The sequence below is a fragment of the Oculina patagonica genome, chromosome 7, assembly GCF_052425735.1.
Source record: "Oculina patagonica isolate OP01 chromosome 7, crgOcupat, whole genome shotgun sequence".
Taxonomy (NCBI): domain Eukaryota; kingdom Metazoa; phylum Cnidaria; class Anthozoa; order Scleractinia; family Oculinidae; genus Oculina; species Oculina patagonica.
This window is the reverse complement of record NC_135764.1, coordinates 28,883,365-28,905,228: the sequence shown is the minus strand read 5'-3', so window position 1 is coordinate 28,905,228 and position 21,864 is coordinate 28,883,365. Positions and strand designations below refer to the sequence as shown.

At 40.3% G+C, this 21,864-nt stretch overlaps 1 protein-coding gene and 1 non-coding gene across 2 annotated transcripts in view; one reads left to right on the top strand and one right to left on the bottom strand.

Annotated features, from left to right (window-relative positions):
- Positions 1-1,122: 1,122 nt before the first annotated feature.
- LOC144659348 (uncharacterized) overlaps positions 1,123-21,864 on the bottom strand; it is a 35,733-nt gene continuing 14,991 nt past the window's right edge. Inside the window, exons 29-54 of the mRNA XM_078519761.1 lie at positions 21,591-21,732; positions 20,774-21,102; positions 20,473-20,614; positions 19,656-19,984; positions 19,355-19,496; positions 18,537-18,865; positions 18,236-18,377; positions 17,419-17,747; positions 17,118-17,259; positions 16,301-16,629; positions 16,000-16,141; positions 15,183-15,511; positions 14,882-15,023; positions 14,065-14,393; positions 13,764-13,905; positions 12,947-13,275; positions 12,649-12,787; positions 5,525-5,850; positions 5,212-5,350; positions 4,506-4,831; positions 4,250-4,388; positions 3,567-3,892; positions 2,962-3,100; positions 2,302-2,627; positions 2,038-2,176; positions 1,123-1,667 (exon numbers count right to left, since the gene is read on the bottom strand). Coding sequence (XP_078375887.1) covers positions 1,663-1,667; positions 2,038-2,176; positions 2,302-2,627; positions 2,962-3,100; positions 3,567-3,892; positions 4,250-4,388; positions 4,506-4,831; positions 5,212-5,350; positions 5,525-5,850; positions 12,649-12,787; positions 12,947-13,275; positions 13,764-13,905; positions 14,065-14,393; positions 14,882-15,023; positions 15,183-15,511; positions 16,000-16,141; positions 16,301-16,629; positions 17,118-17,259; positions 17,419-17,747; positions 18,236-18,377; positions 18,537-18,865; positions 19,355-19,496; positions 19,656-19,984; positions 20,473-20,614; positions 20,774-21,102; positions 21,591-21,732 — 5,772 coding nt within the window. The 3' untranslated portion in view covers positions 1,123-1,662. The remainder of the gene's footprint in view (positions 1,668-2,037; positions 2,177-2,301; positions 2,628-2,961; positions 3,101-3,566; positions 3,893-4,249; positions 4,389-4,505; positions 4,832-5,211; positions 5,351-5,524; positions 5,851-12,648; positions 12,788-12,946; positions 13,276-13,763; positions 13,906-14,064; positions 14,394-14,881; positions 15,024-15,182; positions 15,512-15,999; positions 16,142-16,300; positions 16,630-17,117; positions 17,260-17,418; positions 17,748-18,235; positions 18,378-18,536; positions 18,866-19,354; positions 19,497-19,655; positions 19,985-20,472; positions 20,615-20,773; positions 21,103-21,590; positions 21,733-21,864) is intronic.
- Trnat-agu (transfer RNA threonine (anticodon AGU)) lies at positions 1,834-1,907 on the top strand. The gene has a single exon. It is a non-coding gene; the product is annotated as a tRNA-Thr (tRNA).

Below are 21,864 nucleotides of genomic sequence, written 5' to 3'. Positions count from 1 at the left end.
TTTTATGAAGGTTTTCTTTGTTAGATTTACCAGGCGTAGTCCACTAGCAGCAGTCATCCTTGTCCCTTGAAGAGTCGTAGATAGATGATCGGTGTGAGAATAAAGCCGCTCTCAAAGATACAAACCAAAGAAAAGGTCAAATTGTTCCATTTGGGCCTTGAATCCAGTTGACTTTATGATCCGGATAGCGCATATGCAAGAGTAGATCATTTTGTTAGTTTCAAGTGGTAAAATTCATACATTATCCATGTCATCTGGAGCCCTAAAAGATCAACCCAAGCAAAAAAGTGATAGGGCTATAGCCCTACCAGCCCCATCCCCTCCGCGGTCCCTGTATTCAGACCGGGTGGGGGGCTTTTGAGGTCTGCGCTGACTTTGAACGCGTATACCTTTTTCAAGCTTCAACTAAACGCTGCCAAATTTTGCAGGTTTATCTAAAATTTATCTGGGAATAATTAAGTAGGATAGGTTGTTGTGTCAGAAACTTGACATTACCATGGCAACGGCATTTTGACAAGCATGTTTTTCCAAACTGGTAATTTTCGTGTTTCTATTAATAAAAACTGACTTTAATGCAATTATTTTCACCTCTTTGCGGTTTTCAAGCACAGGTTTATTGATTCTGAGTACTTTTTAGTAATTTTGGGCGGTTTTTTGGCGTTTTGGAAAAAATTTGAAATCCAAGATGGCGGATCCAAGATGGCGGCTGTTTTGACATCATGATGTAATTGTCACGTGAAGTGGCGTCATCATCCCACGTGACGTATACCAAAAGATGGATGATCGGACATACTTTACATTCTATAAGTTTTATTGTGATTGCTTTAATATTCTGGAAGTTACGTAGGGGGGCTTTCGAGCCCCCCCCCCCGGTCCCAGAAGGTCTAAAAAAGCCCGGTCTGAATAGGGTTAATACTGAAGCCTCCTGTCTTCATCTATTAGAGCCCCCACTCCGTTCATGGTAAATCATGACCATGTATAAAAAAGAATTGGTGATGTTACACTTTGAGGTTGTTTATCCATCACATTTACTTTTTATGATTACAATTTTTTGAAAGTGTGTTACTAAACAGCAATAAAACATCAAATGACCACTTTATTTCTTTTATTTGTACCCTGATATATGGTTTGAAATTAGCCACCATCTCTTGTAAGCCTAATCAGCTTTAACGTTAAATCAAAACTATATTAAAATTCTCGAACGTGATTGGTTATCAGCAGCCCGGTTTTAGCACTATTAGGACAGTATATGCGTCATGCTTGTAATTGCCTGTGTGATTGAACAGTACTCGTCATTTTGTGCGCGCTGATGTTGTGCATTTTGTTGAGTAAACTATTATGTTTTCCAGTATTCGCAAAGTACTCGCCGGTACAAATTATGTGATGAATTGGTAACAGGACTTCGTTTCGTCCAATACTGTCTGTATAATCATACTCGCGATTAAACAAATCGGACTCCCGCTTCGCGGTCGTCCGATTTCATTAGTCACTCGTACGATTACAGACCGAATTGGACTCCACTCAGTCCTATTACCATTATATATTAGACCAGTATATTATTTGCCGAGGGTAGGTGATAATTATTATCTTGAGGAAATACGGTATCTAGTCAATAGCCCTTTATCAATGCAGTTTTTCTCTGTCAATATCCACATCCGGGAGTCAATCTGAAAATCAAAAGAGAGAAGAAGAAAATCGTATCAATTCTGCATGTATAATGAAAAAAGTAAAGATATAATAAATACCAAATGAATATATGAAATTCATATATTCATTTCATATCTTCTCCATCCACGGGTATATTACGAACTCACAAGTGACCAGCTCCCAGTTGGCTTGATAGCTCAGTTGGTAAGAGCGCTGCACTAGTATCGCAGAGGTCATGGGTTCGATTCCCGTTCAAGCCTTAATTTTTTTCAGGCTTGCTTTTCTCAACTGCTTAAGTTGAGTACATTACTGCGATGATCTTTCATTTGCTTAAAATAATAAATACCGTTAGTATAAATAATATTAAATAGTCTATGAGCGTGGCAGTACCTGAACAACCATAAAGCTCCATTCTCATCGATATATGATTATGCCAAGCAGTTGGCAATAGCCTTATGTAACGTGCTTCGATTGGCGGGTTCAACTGATGGTATACAATAGTGTCGCTGTCTTGATTTCCATCGAATATCTAGACATGAATGAAAAAAACTTAATTTAACGGTCTTGCATAATTAGGCATATGCCTGTTTGGGACATGAAAAAGAAGAATAGGAGCAGAAAGTAATAGGAATTACTCGTATGTCAAAGTTATACCTTGGCCAAACTCTGTCCTGGTTCTTTGTAAAAGTGAAAGGTCGCTCCATCGTCACTGTACTTTAGCTTGTATTTGGTTACCCTTTGGTCTTCAGCATTTCTTCCCTGCGTGGAAACACCTGTTACTTTTGTGTAAGTAAGAAGGTTGACCTGAATCCATTGACTGAGATCATTTGTTTTAGCTGACCATCCTCCTTGTTTGCCTCCACCAGCCAGAAAGTTCAACCTTCCCTGATGAGCGGCATGATTGTCATCGGCTTGTGAAGAGGCGCTGATTTGATTGTCTTTGATAAGGCGGCCCTCCATACCAAGAGGCGATGAGCACGCTGTGTGATACAGAAAATAAAGACCACGACGTTTTGTTTTATATCATTAAGTCAGGTTGCCTTAACATATTCCATTACTCATTTAATCCTTAGACAGAGATATGTACTATTTAGAATGAATTGTCCTGCCTCAGAACACAACGCTATGACCTGTACCAGTCCTTAAGCCAAAAACCTTTCCATCCAGGATCCAACTAGCTAACCATTAGACCGTGGCGACTCGTGCGCGATTGTATTTCCTAGGCAAAACAAAAAAAAAAAAAAAAAAAAAAACACGTATCGCGTAAGAGTGTACAATGAAGATAAGTAAGGTATACTATGCTAATGATAATACCTCGACAGCCATACAGCTCCATTCTCATCGATATATGATTATGCCATGCTGTTGGCAATAGCCTTATGTAACGCGCTTGGATTGGTGGGTTCAACTGATGGTATACAATAGTGTCGCTGTCGTGATTTCCGTCGAATATCTAGAGAAAAATCAAAGAAAGAGACCTTACTCAACAGCTGAACTAAACATTTTTTCAAAGAACGAGAAGAACTAGAGTACAGTCAAAAGCGAAAAGAAATCACTTTATTTAAGTGTCAATATATTTAGCACGGCTGCGCTTATTGAGGACACGGTTAATAGATAAACAAATATTATAAATCAAACATGAACTTTCTAAAAATCCCAACTGGCAGGAGGCTGACAAGTTCGCTGTTTACAAAGCGCGTGGAGTTGAATTCGGGACCACTGATCACAAATCCATCCAGTGGCAGGGAGGCGGATTTCACCCGGGATCTCCGGATTATATTACATGTCCAGCTCCCTAAACATTAAGCCACGCTGCCTCCTCCTCCTCCTCATCTTGAAAATAGTTCCATTTTATAATGTTTCAGAAGCCTTTAGACAATCAAAGTAACATTACACGGTTGGTACAATAATAGATATACCTTGGCTGAACTCGCTCCTGGTTCTTTGTAGAAGTCAAAGGTCACTCCATCGTCACTGTACTGTAACTTGTATTTGGTTACCCTTTGGTCTTCTGCATTTCTTCCCTGCGTGGAGACACCTGTTACTTTTGTGTAAGTAAGAAGATCGACCTTGATCCATTGACTGAGATCATTTGTTTTGGCTGACCATCCTCCTTGTTTGCCTCCACCTGCCAGAAAGTTCAACCTTCCCTGATGGGCGGCATGATTGGCATCGGCTTGTGAAGAGGCGCTGATTTGATTATCTTTGATAAGGCGGCCCTCCATACCAAGAGGCGATGAGCACGCTGTGTGATACAGAAAATAATGAGCATGAGATAAGCCAATAAGTGTACGAGTCGAAGTTTAAACGACGAATACATTTTGTTTTATATCGTTACGTCAGGTTCCCTTAACATATTCCATTACTCATTTAATCCTTAGAAAGAGTTAAGTACTATTTAGAATGAATTGTCCTGCCTCAGAACAACAACACCATGACCTCTACCAGCCATTAAGCCCAAACCTTTCTATCCAGATTCCAACTAGCTAGCCATTAGACGGTGACAAGTCGTGCGAGATTGAATTTACTGGGCCAAAAAAACACGTATCGCGCAAGAGTGTACAATGAAGATAAAAGAGCTTTACGATGCTAATGATAATACCTGGACAGCCATAAAGCTCCATTCTCATTGATATGTGATTATGCCATGCAGTTGGCAATAGCCTTATGAAACGTGCTTCCATTGGCGGGTTCAACTGATGATAAACGATTGTGTCGCTGTCTTGATTTCCCTCGAATACCTAGACATGAATAAACGACACTCTAATTATTGGTCTGGCATACTTCAACATTTGTGGTTACAAAAAGAAGAATAAGCGCAGAAGGTAATAGGGATTACTCGTATGTCAAAGTTATACCTTGGCCGAACTCTGTCCTGGTTCTTTGTAGAAGAGAAAGGTCGCCCCATCGTCACTGTACTGCAGCTTGTATTTGGTAACCCTTTGATCTTCTGCATTTCTTCCCTGCGTGGAGACACCTGTTACTTTTGTGTAAGTAAGAAGATCGACCTTGATCCATTGACTGAGATCATTTGTTTTGGCTGACCATCCTCCTTGTTTGCCTCCACCTGCCAGAAAGTTCAACCTTCCCTGATGGGCGGCATGATTGGCATCGGCTTGTGAAGAGGCGCTGATTTGATCGTCTTTGATAAGGCGGCTCTCCATACCAAGTGGTGATGAACATGCTGTTTGTTAGAGAAAATAAAGACCTTGAGGTAAATCAATAATGAAACCTGTCGAAGTCTGAACAAAGTATACATTTTGTTTTATATCAGTAAGTCAGGTTGCCCGAAAATATTCGTTCACCCATTTAATCCCTGCGCAAAGAATAGGTACTGTTAGAATAAAGTGTCCTGTCCTACGAAGCCCGGCACCACCATGACTCCTGCCTGCCATCAAACTTAAAACCGTTCTATCCAGATTCCAGCCAGCTAACCATTTGACCGCTGCGAATCCTTTGCCATTGTATTTGCTATTTTTTTTTAAAAAAAACTATAGCTAGAGAGTACATGGATGATAAATTAGCCTTACGTTGCTAATGACAATATCTGTATTCTTTAAATACCTGGACAACCATAAAGTTCCATTCTCATCGATATATGATTATGCCAGACAGTTGGAAAAATCCTTATATAACGTGCTTGGATTGGCGGGTTCAACTGATGGTATACAATAGTGTCGCTGTCTTGATTTCCGTCTAATATCTAAAGAAAAATTAAAGAAAGAGACTTAACTCAACAATTGAAATTATTATTTTTTTATGGACAAGGAGAACGAGACTACAGGCAAAAGCGACAATGAAAATAGTTTCAATTATCTCTTCAGAAGCTTTTGGACTATTGAAGCAATATCATGTGACTGGTACATCAAAGTTATACCTTGTCTGAACTCTGTCCCGGTTCTTTATAAAATTGAAAAGTCGCTCCATCGTCACTGTACTGTAACTTGTATTTGGTTACCCTTTGGTCTTCTGCATTTCTTCCCTGCGTGGAGACACCTGTTACTTTTGTGTAAGTAAAAAGATCGACCTTGATCCATTGACTGAGATCATTTGTTTTAGCTGACCATCCTCCTTGTTTGCCTCCACCAGCCAGAAAGTTCAACCTTCCCTGATGGGCGGCATGATTGTCATCGGCTTGTGAAGAGGCGCTGATTTGATCGTCTTTGATAAGGCGGCTCTCCATACCAAGAGGTGATGCACAAGCTGTGTGCATTTATTTAGGAGAAAGAAAAAAGAAGATGAATAAAAATTGTCGACTAGGTTTTGAAGATACACAATTTGGCTTATTCTGTTGTACTATGACTGTATCTAGAATGAAATCGTTTTTAGTATTACCGTGTTTCTTGTTAGTCGTGATTTGTAATAGTAATTGGACTGAGTGGAGTACAATTCAGGGTGTAATCGGGCGAGTCATTTCGAAATCGGCCGAGCGCGCAGCGCGAGGCCGATTTGAAATTACGAACACGATTACTCTCTGAATTGTACGACACGAGGTCCAATTACTAATTAATCGTGTCAATAACAAAATTCGAGGTTAGGAAGTCTTTAGGAACCTTTTCTGTGAGGAAAAGTTAAAGGTAAATTCAGTTGGTTGCACAAAAAGTTAGAAAACAGCAAGAAAAAACCCATTCAAATGCGCATGATTGACGCGCGGATGGCGTAGGTGTCCAATTACAGGTATCCAATTTGAAGTTGCTCAAATTGGATACCTGTAATTGGACACCCACGTGATCGCGCGCCGATTACGCGACAAATAGGCGCGCGCAGAACCAATCAAAAACGAGAATTTTGTTATAGATACGATTAACACTGAAATTGGCCTTGATGAGCGACCAAAGATGGTTTTTATGGTCGTTTACGCCGCTTTTTAATTAACCATTTTCGCGTTGGACAAAATTAATTGATGAATTACATCTGTAGACTGGTCTTGATCTTTAGCATTTTTCCTTGCAGTTTGTGCCCTGACCAATGAGTAGTGAACCTTAACGAGAGTTTTTGGAAAAAGGAACCTTCCCACGAATTCTGCATAAGTTAACTCTAGATCTTTGGCATAGAACACATAGAAAGCATGCCTCAGCAGTTGGCAATCATTATTCATTTATTTCAGTATCTGTAAATACAGCTAATCCAAGAAGGTTGACGGAAAAAGCACAGAAGTGCACGCCACAAGGCCGAAAGGTAGTATGGGTAGAAGTAGAGAGCTACTGCACGTGCTGAATACTAATAAGATGGCGACATGACAGACGCGAACTTAAACGCTTTCTTTCTCTTCAGACAAGGGTTAAGCCACGCTGAATTTTAGAAGAATTTTGAAAACTCAATGACATGCGACAATAAAAGTAAAGCTACAGAGAAAGATCTTCAAAGAGGAAAAACAAAATCTTCACGTGCAAAATTACAAACTTTTAAATTTCCTCTAGGCCAATATGCAAAATTCTAGTGGATACCCAGAACACCTTTCGGTCTTGTCGCGTGCACTTTTGTGTTTTTTTTTTTCTGACAACCTTTCCGAATTAGCTGTAAACGCAACTCACGTTCGCTGCAGTTTACTCCAGTGAAACCGTCTAAGCAGAGGCACTGATATTGACCGTTGATGATGATGCATGAAGCGTCATTTTGACATGGGCTGGAGTCACATTCGTTGATGATCTCTGAAAATATGAGATACAACTGTCAGTCACTGATACCAAAATATCACATAATAGGATACTAAATATAGATTGATATCAGATAAAAGGATACTAAAATGCTGGAAAACATGGAAAACATCTTCGAGTTCTCCCAACGAGGGGGCACAAAACCTACTTTTACATATCATTACTCAAGTTAGAAGCATTACCTCAGATACACGAGAAGCATAGTATCTACAATCCTCGTCAAAAGTGTTGCACGATTTCCAAATTTATTCCCTTCCTGTTCCCCCTTCTCAATGCTAAGCTTCCCAACTTATTGCGCTGACAATTCTTATCCACGAAGCAAAACTACTGATTACGTCTATACTCTTATACCAATGAGTGCGCGAGAATTTATTATTGTATAAAGGAATCTGACGATTGGCTAGATAATCTATTTAGTATGTCATTGGAAGATGAATTTCAAAACTATGCTTATTTTTGAATAATATTATGTAAGCCAGCATTCCTTAAGAAAATATGCAAAATTCTCAACCACGGTTAACGTTGTCTGAAGTGCACAGAATTTGGTTGTTTCATGTTGTTATTTTAGAAAGGGCGGAAAAGAAATCATGCAACGCACGCATGCAGAACAAATTAATGCATACTCATTAAACCTTCGTTTAGCGACCTACCTTCTTCGTTAGTGTTGTCGGTGCCGCTATGACCAAAATATAGTTCGTCTACATGATGTTTTTGAATATGTTCTGGCACTGTACCTTTTTTTCCATTCTTAGTATTGTTTTTTAACTTACTATTTGTGAAAAACTGGAATAATTTAAATTCTTTGTAATACTTTCGTAAATTACTGTTGTTTGTTAGTGATTTAATTAATTTTAACTATTAAAAATAAGGTGGTAATTTGGACCTCAAAATTGGTCATGTTTTGCATAACATTTTATAACATGCAATCTTTGTTTCCTTTAATCAACACTAATATTGGGAGAAGTCGTCTGCAGTTTTATTTGTCGACCTTTATCAAGCCCTAGTAAATGTATATGGGTGATAGATTACATGTAACAAAATGAACTTGAAACAAAAATAATGCATGCGTATATTATAGTATGTTAATATACAATCTTCGTTCACTGTCCAAAATCCACGCGCGCAATTGGTTAAAATAGATCACGTGATTTTGCTTTACCTGTCGTCAGCAAACTCCAACAGTGCAGTATTGACAATAATGCACAAAAATCGTGCATTATTGAAAATGTCTTCAGCTTCGAGGCTTGTAGAAGTGGAAGAAAAATATATTCCTTAAATTATCAACGATCCAATACCAAACAAAATCGAAGAGGATAACAACTTGAAGCGCTTTCATGTTCAAAGGTAAACTGCAGCTCAATAAATACATTTTTGTGTGCGATTGACTTGCTTGTAGTTGCTTGATTGTGAAAGCCATCGACTCGCTTTGAACAAGCTTCTCGCTGACTGTATTTATGAACGACCACAGCTGATGAACGATTTTATGAATCATTTTAAGCTTTATTTCTGTACGGCTTATTTGTGATTTTTATATTATTGATGTAATCCCGTGTAATTAAACTTATGTACTACCACACTTCTTATTTTTAAACATTAAGCTTATTGTTTGAAGTTCGCCGTTAAGTCGACGATCGCTTGCAGTGTACTTAGATTGTATATTAAAAGGGTTAGAGACTGTCCGTTCGTGTTTTGTTGACAAATACACGCACTTGCTGGCCTCACAATGAACTCGAAATTTTCAATACTGCACTCGGCTACGCCTCGTGCAGTATTGAAAATTTCTCGTTCATTGTGCGGCCAGCGCGTGCGTGTATTTGACAACAAAACACTCACAACAGTCTCTAACCCATAAATAACGTATATTTCCTATGCCGCTTTCTCGATGCTTTGTGTTGTCTTTATTAATACATGGGCAGTTCAAAACTGCGACATTGGAATTCAAAAAGTGTCTTCCATTGTCTGATTGTAGTGGAACGAGTTAAAAATACGCTCCAAGCTAGGAAAACGAAAACTAGCATCAAATCTCGTTCTACAAATTGAAAGCCGAGACCATATAGAACGGATATAGGGCTACCCAAACAGTACGTTTGGCTATGTTTGAAGGATTTCTACTTAGTATTTGTATTGCGGTTTAATAAATACAGCAATTCTGTGTAGAAGTCCATTTAAATTTTATACCCACAAGGACCACAAGCCACAACACAACAACAACAGAAACAAGTTATTTACTTACCCCGTTTTAAGTTAGACGATCGCAGATCACCAACTGTTTCAACTGAGCGCGGACTAGTTGTTCGAAATCCGTTCACAGTGATTACAAAAGCTACAAATGCAAAAGAAATCTGAAGACGTAGAAACTCCATGTTAATTTGTTTCAAGCACAAAAATGTTTGATCTGATGTGAGCTTTTTTTTACATTAGCTAATGGCTTTGCTTTCAATATCAAACTCTTGGGTGTAAGTGCCACTCAGAAAAGAACAATGAGAGAAGGAAATATTTGTTACTATCATCGTGACTTTTATCACGGATCCATTACAGGGCCAGATTTAACACAAAGAAAGGAAAATTACGCATGAAAGACGCATGAGTTCAATCACGAAATCCGCGACGAAGTGTTAACAGCCATGTTTAGTTGCATGTACTTCGGAAAACTGAGCAAACAGAATAGATGTTCAGTCTTTAAAGCTAAACTTAACCACCAGTACATTTTGAAGATTAAGAAGACTGACGTAAATATATGAAATAAAGTATATGAAATAATTCATATACTTTAAGTCATTCTATTCCTTTCACGGGAGCGTAGCGTCGAGTTGGCTATAACTATCTCATATCCAACAAGCGCGAGTGGAATAATTGTTTTATTAAAAACACGCAGAGAATTGCAATATTTAAGATCCCCGACTGCTCTCGTTGACGCGCATACCTCCGTTTTTGTGGTCAATGGTATATGAGCTTATATACCATTGCCTGTTAACCAATCAAAACTCAGGAATTGCAAGTTACCATTGCTAGTTTTTTTAAAAAAAGGTAACAGTTTGAACCTGGGGGGGAGCCTCCCCGTATAGAATGTTTTTTAGTACTTCCCCCCTCCCACCTTCGCCAACCCGGCCGAGAGAACGTTTCATTTATTTCTTAGTAAACAGAAGCAAAATTCAAGAGGATGAACCTGGGTAGACGCTCGCTTTGAAGGATGGGTTATCCTGGGGGAAAACGAACAATGTGGTATTTAGGAGAAGGCACAGGATACTCATAAATGGGCTCGCTTATCACTAACGGTTTTATGACTCTCAAAAAATCGCGCAAAGAAAGAAAACAAAGAAAAAAATTTCTACACGAGGTGCATTGCGCGTTAACTTCAAAAACACTAGTACATGCTTCTCTATAGACCTTTTTCGCTTGGGCGTTTTGTTGCCCCATTACAGACCATGTGATGATACATCTTGAGAATTCTTGCTTTCAAATTTTCAAATAGTCGTGTGTATATGAATTAATAAATTTTATGTGGATAAAAGGAAAATTCTCTAGAGAACATCACGTGGTCTGTAATGGGAAAACAACCCGAGCGAAAAAGGTCTATTTATCATTAAGTCCCGTTGGTGTACTTGTTCCGCAAGGCTCAGTATTAACCAAACATTTGTCTGATTGACAACCACCAGCACGGTTAAGTACTATAATTTTAATTCCATAACAAATAAATGCATTAGCGTTGGACAAGGTTATACTACATACTACATACCGGTAACTACAGTCAACTCTCTCTTAACGGACACCTCTTTAAGACGGAAACTTGGTGTTGGTCCCGTCTCTGCCGTTTCTCTGTCATTTTACTGCAACTAAACTCCCTATAAGACGGACATTTGTAGCCGGTCCCGACGGCTGTGTCCATTTTAGAGAGAGTTGACGGTATACACTATGTAGGCGCCCTGAAAGAATTGGCTGTCAAACTGTTGATAAACATCGCCAATGATTGGTTCTTTGGTGCAACATAAACATGTTGGTGTAACGTCTACGTAATGGTGCAACCATAAAATAATCTTGCCCTTAACTTTGTTTTCTATTGCAAATTTTGGGTGTCGTAGGATTTCACTACTGTACATTAAACAATTAGGAAAGCGATGATTATATACTTGCTAGACAGTTTGTCCAGCTTAAGCTAAATACAGGGCCGTACGTACTCTCTCGAAAAATTATTCAGGTCGATTTATTGTTATTGTTATTCACTAGATTAAGCATAAAACGGTTAGGTTAACTCTTTATTCCTCATTAGAGATAAAAACACAGCTCGTCATAAAAAATCCTCTAAAGGTTCGTCACTACATGTTCTGTTCTTGAGTAAGACACGTGTTCTTAATATACCGGTTAAACCCTGACAAGAAACCTGAATATTCTGGGCCATCTGACGTTGGACTAGCATCCCATCTAAGGGTCGGATACTATCTAAGTTGTTTCACGATACGGATTTGGAATGAGCTCCGACTGTGTGGGCCAGCTCGGCCAGGGGTGACTCTCTGGCACAATTAGAAAGCTCGGAGGAGTAAGGCAAATTAAACAAGAAGAAGAACAACAATAAAATCAAATACATGGAAATTAATTCAAGAGTATCAATGCAATTAAATTTTTGTATTAAATTTGAGCGCTGCGATTAAACATTTGTGCAGGGATAAACTAATTAAGCCCTTGTTTAGAGTAGTTCGTCGGCTTGTGGCCTGTCAATGTCCACGTTAGAAGGAGTTAATCTGAAAAACAAAGTGGATTTTCTTTCAGTACGTGCTTGCAATGTATTTATTTGTAACTTGGATGTGAATCCAGTACAGGAAAGTGAAGTTGGGTGGATGAAGGCCGGGTTTACATGGGCAATTTTAATGTGACAAATATATTTTATTGTGTGATGGTACAATATTTATTTTTCAACAGTTCAAAGTTTGGTGCGCCAGTAAAGACTTTGGGCAGCAGAGATACGCACAGATATACGCGCGCACAACGACCAGTGGAAAATTGCTCGATTTCCAGCCGCTTTTTGGGAAAATGAGCCGGCGCTCCTACCCGCGGGGAGGAACAAAGACCGGACTCGAGAAGGCGGCGGCCCCAATGCTGTCGCAATATTTGTCACATTTTATGTGACAATTCGTCTACACAAGCAAATAAAAATTTTATAAAAAATATTGTCACATAGAAATGGCTCGTAGTAAAATGGCCTCAATGGTCACATCAGGCAATTTTTCGCATAACGCATTATTTTGGACCTCCAATTATAAAGTAAGTTAAACGCTTTCTACACTGAATGTATCCGTAGAAAAGAAAATATGTTATTAAATATATTCTGTGATAAAAAAATCAATAGTACCTTTACATCCATAGAGCTCCATTCTCATTGAGATGTGACTGTGCCAAGCTGTTGGCCTTAGTCTGATGTACCGTGATTGGATTGGCGGGCTCAGCTGATGGTATACAGGAGTATCTCTGTCTTGATTTGCATCGAATTCCTGAAATGAAATCAGTGATGATCACGAGTTTCTATGTGAATAAAAGTTGTACTTACAGACATCAAAGGATGCCAAGAGGCCATTCTGACGCATGCAGGATTTTTGGCACCTAATTTTTTACAATTGAAATTCTATTGGTTTGTCCAAATGATGTATTACCTTGGGTGAATTTTGGCCTGCTTCCATGTAATAGTAAAAGTTCACTCCATCGTCGCTGTACTGCAGTTTGTATTTGGTTACCCACTGGTTGTGTGCGGCGTTTCTTCCTTGTGTCGCTATCCGTGTTACTTTGGTGTAACTGACAAGATCGATCTGAATCCATTGGTTGAGATCATTTGGTCGAGTTGACCATCCTCCTTGTTTTCCTCCACCTGCCTTGAAGTTTAACCTTGCCTGGGTAGCGACATGATTAGCATCCCATTCAGAAGAGGCCGTGATTTGAGCATCTGTTATGAGGCCACTCTCCATACCAAGAGGTTCTGTGCATGCTGAAAAAGAAATTTATTTAGGATTTAAATGTCGAAGTATTGGCGTTTGTCTGGGGGAATATTTGAACACCACTTTATGTAACAAACCTTCGTTCATTTATGTACATGTGTACTAGTTACAGTAGGTTCGTGAACCACCCAACAAATGCAATACACGGTCTTAAAGAAAACTGCGATAAGATCAGTCTGTATCTGCGACAACCGAAAAACCCTGGGTACTAGAGGATTTTTCTCGCGCGCGGTGGATTACTCTATGGCGGTCAAAGGCCGTCTTTGCGCGGGTTAGATCGTAAATATTTTACATGTCATGACAGCAAATGGATCGATAAACTCTTCAGGCTTAACTGCAGAATACACTGCCACACCGAACGGATCATTTGGACAAGAGGAGGGTGGCACAAGAGTCAGTAGGAAAGTCAATTCAAGTTTCCCAGCCTCTCAAAAAACAACAACAAAAACTGAGTTAAGTTTGAATTACAGTGCTGTACCTATTTTACATCCATAGAGCTCCATTCTCATTGAGATGTGACTGTGCCAAGCTGTTGGCCTTAGTCTGATGTACCGTGATTGGATTGGCGGGCTCAGCTGATGGTATACAGGAGTATCTCTGTCTTGATTTGCATCGAATTCCTGAAATGAAATCAATGATGATCACGAGTTTCTATGTGAATAAAAGTTGTAATTACAGACATCAAAGGATGCCAAGAGGCCATTCTGACGCATGCAGGATTTTTGGCACCTAATTTTTTACAATTGAAATTCTATTGGTTTGTCCAAATGATGTATTACCTTGGGTGAATTTTGGCCTGCTTCCATGTAATAGTAAAAGTTCACTCCATCGTCGCTGTACTGCAGTTTGTATTTGGTTACCCACTGGTTGTGTGCGGCGTTTCTTCCTTGTGTCGCTATCCGTGTTACTTTGGTGTAACTGACAAGATCGATCTGAATCCATTGGTTGAGATCATTTGGTCGAGTTGACCATCCTCCTTGTTTTCCTCCACCTGCCTTGAAGTTTAACCTTGCCTGGGTAGCGGCATGATTAGCATCCCATTCAGAAGAGGCCGTGATTTGAGCATCTGTTATGAGGCCACTCTCCATACCAAGAGGTTCTGTGCATGCTGAAAAAGAAATTTATTTAGGATTTAAATGTCGAAGTATTGGCGTTTGTCTGGGGGAATATTTGAACACCACTTTATGCAACAAACCTTCGTTCATTTATGTACATGTGTACTAGTTACAGTAGGTTCGTGAACCACCCAACAAATGCAATACACGGTCTTAAAGAAAACTGCGATAAGATCAGTCTGTATCTGCGACAACATAAAAACCCTGGGTACTAGAGGATTTTTCTCGCGCGCGGTGGATTACTCTATGGCGGTCAAAGGCCGTCTTTGCGCGGGTTTGATCGTAAATATTTTACAGGTCATGACAGCAAATGGATCGATAAACTCTTCAGGCTTAACTGCAGTGTACACTGCCACACCGAACGGATCATTTGGACAAGAGGAGGGTGGCACAGGAGTCAGTAGGAAAGTCAATTCAAGTTTCCCAGCCTCTCAAAAAACAACAACAAAAACTGAGTTAAGTTTGAATTACAGTGCTGTACCTATTTTACATCCATAGAGTTCCATTCTCATTGAGATGTGACTGTGCCAAGCTGTTGGCCTTAGTCTGATGTACCGTGATTGGATTGGCGGGCTCAGCTGATGGTATACAGGAGTATCTCTGTCTTGATTTGCATCGAATTCCTGAAATGAAATCAATGATGATCACGAGTTTCTATGTGAATAAAAGTTGTACTTACAGACATCAAAGGATGCCAAGAGGCCATTCTGACGCATGCAGGATTTTTGGCACCTAATTTTTTACAATTGAAATTCTATTGGTTTGTCCAAATGATGTATTACCTTGGGTGAATTTTGGCCTGCTTCCATGTAATAGTAAAAGTTCACTCCATCGTCGCTGTACTGCAGTTTGTATTTGGTTACCCACTGGTTGTGTGCGGCGTTTCTTCCTTGTGTCGCTATCCGTGTTACTTTGGTGTAACTGACAAGATCGATCTGAATCCATTGGTTGAGATCATTTGGTCGAGTTGACCATCCTCCTTGTTTTCCTCCACCTGCCTTGAAGTTTAACCTTGCCTGGGTAGCGGCATGATTAGCATCCCATTCAGAAGAGGCCGTGATTTGAGCATCTGTTATGAGGCCACTCTCCATACCAAGAGGTTCTGTGCATGCTGAAAAAGAAATTTATTTAGGATTTAAATGTCGAAGTATTGGCGTTTGTCTGGGGGAATATTTGAACACCACTTTATGCAACAAGCCTTCGTTCATTTATGTACATGTGTACTAGTTACAGTAGGTTCGTGAACCACCCAACAAATGCAATACACGGTCTTAAAGAAAACTGCGATAAGATAAGTCTGTATCTGCGACAACATAAAAACCCTGGGTACTAGAGGATTTTTCTCGCGCGCGGTGGATTACTCTATGGCGGTCAAAGGCCGTCTTTGCGCGGGTTAGATCGTAAATATTTTACATGTCATGACAGCAAATGGATCGATAAACTCTTCAGGCTTAACTGCAGAATACACTGCCACACCGAACGGATCATTTGGACAAGAGGAGGGTGGCACAAGAGTCAGTAGGAAAGTCAATTCAAGTTTCCCAGCCTCTCAAAAAACAACAACAAAAACTGAGTTAAGTTTGAATTACAGTGCTGTACCTATTTTACATCCATAGAGCTCCATTCTCATTGAGATGTGACTGTGCCAAGCTGTTGGCCTTAGTCTGATGTACCGTGATTGGATTGGCGGGCTCAGCTGATGGTATACAGGAGTATCTCTGTCTTGATTTGCATCGAATTCCTGAAATGAAATCAATGATGATCACGAGTTTCTATGTGAATAAAAGTTGTACTTACAGACATCAAAGGATGCCAAGAGGCCATTCTGACGCATGCAGGATTTTTGGCACCTAATTTTTTACAATTGAAATTCTATTGGTTTGTCCAAATGATGTATTACCTTGGGTGAATTTTGGCCTGCTTCCATGTAATAGTAAAAGTTCACTCCATCGTCGCTGTACTGCAGTTTGTATTTGGTTACCCACTGGTTGTGTGCGGCGTTTCTTCCTTGTGTCGCTATCCGTGTTACTTTGGTGTAACTGACAAGATCGATCTGAATCCATTGGTTGAGATCATTTGGTCGAGTTGACCATCCTCCTTGTTTTCCTCCACCTGCCTTGAAGTTTAACCTTGCCTGGGTAGCGGCATGATTAGCATCCCATTCAGAAGAGGCCGTGATTTGAGCATCTGTTATGAGGCCACTCTCCATACCAAGAGGTTCTGTGCATGCTGAAAAAGAAATTTATTTAGGATTTAAATGTCGAAGTATTGGCGTTTGTCTGGGGGAATATTTGAACACCACTTTATGTAACAAACCTTCGTTCATTTATGTACATGTGTACTAGTTACAGTAGGTTCGTGAACCACCCAACAAATGCAATACACGGTCTTAAAGAAAACTGCGATAAGATCAGTCTGTATCTGCGACAACCGAAAAACCCTGGGTACTAGAGGATTTTTCTCGCGCGCGGTGGATTACTCTATGGCGGTCAAAGGCCGTCTTTGCGCGGGTTAGATCGTAAATATTTTACATGTCATGACAGCAAATGGATCGATAAACTCTTCAGGCTTAACTGCAGAATACACTGCCACACCGAACGGATCATTTGGACAAGAGGAGGGTGGCACAAGAGTCAGTAGGAAAGTCAATTCAAGTTTCCCAGCCTCTCAAAAAACAACAACAAAAACTGAGTTAAGTTTGAATTACAGTGCTGTACCTATTTTACATCCATAGAGCTCCATTCTCATTGAGATGTGACTGTGCCAAGCTGTTGGCCTTAGTCTGATGTACCGTGATTGGATTGGCGGGCTCAGCTGATGGTATACAGGAGTATCTCTGTCTTGATTTGCATCGAATTCCTGAAATGAAATCAATGATGATCACGAGTTTCTATGTGAATAAAAGTTGTAATTACAGACATCAAAGGATGCCAAGAGGCCATTCTGACGCATGCAGGATTTTTGGCACCTAATTTTTTACAATTGAAATTCTATTGGTTTGTCCAAATGATGTATTACCTTGGGTGAATTTTGGCCTGCTTCCATGTAATAGTAAAAGTTCACTCCATCGTCGCTGTACTGCAGTTTGTATTTGGTTACCCACTGGTTGTGTGCGGCGTTTCTTCCTTGTGTCGCTATCCGTGTTACTTTGGTGTAACTGACAAGATCGATCTGAATCCATTGGTTGAGATCATTTGGTCGAGTTGACCATCCTCCTTGTTTTCCTCCACCTGCCTTGAAGTTTAACCTTGCCTGGGTAGCGGCATGATTAGCATCCCATTCAGAAGAGGCCGTGATTTGAGCATCTGTTATGAGGCCACTCTCCATACCAAGAGGTTCTGTGCATGCTGAAAAAGAAATTTATTTAGGATTTAAATGTCGAAGTATTGGCGTTTGTCTGGGGGAATATTTGAACACCACTTTATGGAACAAACCTTCGTTCATTTATGTACATGTGTACTAGTTACAGTAGGTTCGTGAACCACCCAACAAATGCAATACACGGTCTTAAAGAAAACTGCGATAAGATCAGTCTGTATCTGCGACAACATAAAAACCCTGGGTACTAGAGGATTTTTCTCGCGCGCGGTGGATTACTCTATGGCGGTCAAAGGCCGTCTTTGCGCGGGCTTGATCGTAAATATTTTACAGGTCATGACAGCAAATGGATCGATAAACTCTTCAGGCTTAACTGCAGTGTACACTGCCACACCGAACGGATCATTTGGACAAGAGGAGGGTGGCACAGGAGTCAGTAGGAAAGTCAATTCAAGTTTCCCAGCCTCTCAAAAAACAACAACAAAAACTGAGTTAAGTTTGAATTACAGTGCTGTACCTATTTTACATCCATAGAGTTCCATTCTCATTGAGATGTGACTGTGCCAAGCTGTTGGCCTTAGTCTGATGTACCGTGATTGGATTGGCGGGCTCAGCTGATGGTATACAGGAGTATCTCTGTCTTGATTTGCATCGAATTCCTGAAATGAAATCAATGATGATCACGAGTTTCTATGTGAATAAAAGTTGTACTTACAGACATCAAAGGATGCCAAGAGGCCATTCTGACGCATGCAGGATTTTTGGCACCTAATTTTTTACAATTGAAATTCTATTGGTTTGTCCAAATGATGTATTACCTTGGGTGAATTTTGGCCTGCTTCCATGTAATAGTAAAAGTTCACTCCATCGTCGCTGTACTGCAGTTTGTATTTGGTTACCCACTGGTTGTGTGCGGCGTTTCTTCCTTGTGTCGCTATCCGTGTTACTTTGGTGTAACTGACAAGATCGATCTGAATCCATTGGTTGAGATCATTTGGTCGAGTTGACCATCCTCCTTGTTTTCCTCCACCTGCCTTGAAGTTTAACCTTGCCTGGGTAGCGGCATGATTAGCATCCCATTCAGAAGAGGCCGTGATTTGAGCATCTGTTATGAGGCCACTCTCCATACCAAGAGGTTCTGTGCATGCTGAAAAAGAAATTTATTTAGGATTTAAATGTCGAAGTATTGGCGTTTGTCTGGGGGAATATTTGAACACCACTTTATGTAACAAACCTTCGTTCATTGATGTACATGTGTACTAGTTACAGTAGGTTCGTGAACCACCCAATCAAATGCAATACACGGTCTTAAAGAAAACTGCGATAAGATAAGTCTGTATCTGCGACAACCGAAAAACCCTGGGTACTAGAGGATTTTTCTCGCGCGCGGTGGATTACTCTATGGCGGTCAAAGGCCGTCTATGCGCGGGATAGATCGTAAATATTTTACATGTCATGACAGCAAATGGATCGATAAACTCTTCAGGCTTAACTGCAGAATACACTGCCACACCGAACGGATCATTTGGACAAGAGGAGGGTGGCACAAGAGTCAGTAGGAAAGTCAATTCAAGTTTCCCAGCCTCTCAAAAAACAACAACAAAAACTGAGTTAAGTTTGAATTACAGTGCTGTACCTATTTTACATCCATAGAGCTCCATTCTCATTGAGATGTGACTGTGCCAAGCTGTTGGCCTTAGTCTGATGTACCGTGATTGGATTGGCGGGCTCAGCTGATGGTATACAGGAGTATCTCTGTCTTGATTTGCATCGAATTCCTGAAATAAAGTCAATGATGAACACGAGTTTCTATGTGAATAAAAGTTGTACTTACAGACATCAAAGGATGCCAAGAGGCCATTCTGACGCATGCAGGATTTTTGGCACGTAATTGTTTACAATTGAAATTCTATTGGTTTGTCCAAATGATGTATTACCTTGGGTGAATTTTGGCCTGCTTCCATGTAATAGTAAAAGTTCACTCCATCGTCGCTGTACTGCAGTTTGTATTTGGTTACCCACTGGTTGTGTGCGGCGTTTCTTCCTTGTGTCGCTATCCGTGTTACTTCGGTGTAACTGACAAGATCGATCTGAATCCATTGGTTGAGATCATTTGGTCGAGTTGACCATCCTCCTTGTTTTCCTCCACCTGCCTTGAAGTTTAACCTTGCCTGGGTAGCGGCATGATTAGCATCCCATTCAGAAGAGGCCGTGATTTGAGCATCTGTTATGAGGCCACTCTCCATACCAAGAGGTTCTGTGCATGCTGAAAAAGAAATTTATTTAGGATTTAAATGTCGAAGTATTGGCGTTTGTCTGGGGGAATATTTGAACACCACTTTATGTAACAAACCTTCGTTCATTTATGTACATGTGTACTAGTTACAGTAGGTTCGTGAACCACCCAACAAATGCAATACATGGTCTTAAAGAAAACTGCGATAAGATCAGTCTGTATCTGCGACAACATAAAAACCCTGGGTACTAGAGGATTTTTCTCGCGCGCGGTGGATTACTCTATGGCGGTCAAAGGCCGTCTTTGCGCGGGTTAGATCGTAAATATTTTACATGTCATGACAGCAAATGGATCGATAAACTCTTCAGGCTTAACTGCAGAATACACTGCCACACCGAACGGATCATTTGGACAAGAGGAGGGTGGCACAAGAGTCAGTAGGAAAGTCAATTCAAGTTTCCCAGCCTCTCAAAAAACAACAACAAAAACTGAGTTAAGTTTGAATTACAGTGCTGTACCTATTTTACATCCATAGAGCTCCATTCTCATTGAGATGTGACTGTGCCAAGCTGTTGGCCTTAGTCTGATGTACCGTGATTGGATTGGCGGGCTCAGCTGATGGTATACAGGAGTATCTCTGTCTTGATTTGCATCGAATTCCTGAAATGAAATCAGTGATGATCACGAGTTTCTATGTGAATAAAAGTTGTACTTACAGACATCAAAGGATGCCAAGAGGCCATTCTGACGCATGCAGGATTTTTGGCACCTAATTTTTTACAATTGAAATTCTATTGGTTTGTCCAAATGATGTATTACCTTGGGTGAATTTTGGCCTGCTTCCATGTAATAGTAAAAGTTCACTCCATCGTCGCTGTACTGCAGTTTGTATTTGGTTACCCACTGGTTGTGTGCGGCGTTTCTTCCTTGTGTCGCTATCCGTGTTACTTTGGTGTAACTGACAAGATCGATCTGAATCCATTGGTTGAGATCATTTGGTCGAGTTGACCATCCTCCTTGTTTTCCTCCACCTGCCTTGAAGTTTAACCTTGCCTGGGTAGCGGCATGATTAGCATCCCATTCAGAAGAGGCCGTGATTTGAGCATCTGTTATGAGGCCACTCTCCATACCAAGAGGTTCTGTGCATGCTGAAAAAGAAATTTATTTAGGATTTAAATGTCGAAGTATTGGCGTTTGTCTGGGGGAATATTTGAACACCACTTTATGTAACAAACCTTCGTTCATTTATGTACATGTGTACTAGTTACAGTAGGTTCGTGAACCACCCAACAAATGCAATACACGGTCTTAAAGAAAACTGCGATAAGATCAGTCTGTATCTGCGACAACCGAAAAACCCTGGGTACTAGAGGATTTTTCTCGCGCGCGGTGGATTACTCTATGGCGGTCAAAGGCCGTCTTTGCGCGGGTTAGATCGTAAATATTTTACATGTCATGACAGCAAATGGATCGATAAACTCTTCAGGCTTAACTGCAGAATACACTGCCACACCGAACGGATCATTTGGACAAGAGGAGGGTGGCACAAGAGTCAGTAGGAAAGTCAATTCAAGTTTCCCAGCCTCTCAAAAAACAACAACAAAAACTGAGTTAAGTTTGAATTACAGTGCTGTACCTATTTTACATCCATAGAGCTCCATTCTCATTGAGATGTGACTGTGCCAAGCTGTTGGCCTTAGTCTGATGTACCGTGATTGGATTGGCGGGCTCAGCTGATGGTATACAGGAGTATCTCTGTCTTGATTTGCATCGAATTCCTGAAATGAAATCAATGATGATCACGAGTTTCTATGTGAATAAAAGTTGTACTTACAGACATCAAAGGATGCCAAGAGGCCATTCTGACGCATGCAGGATTTTTGGCACGTAATTGTTTACAATTGAAATTC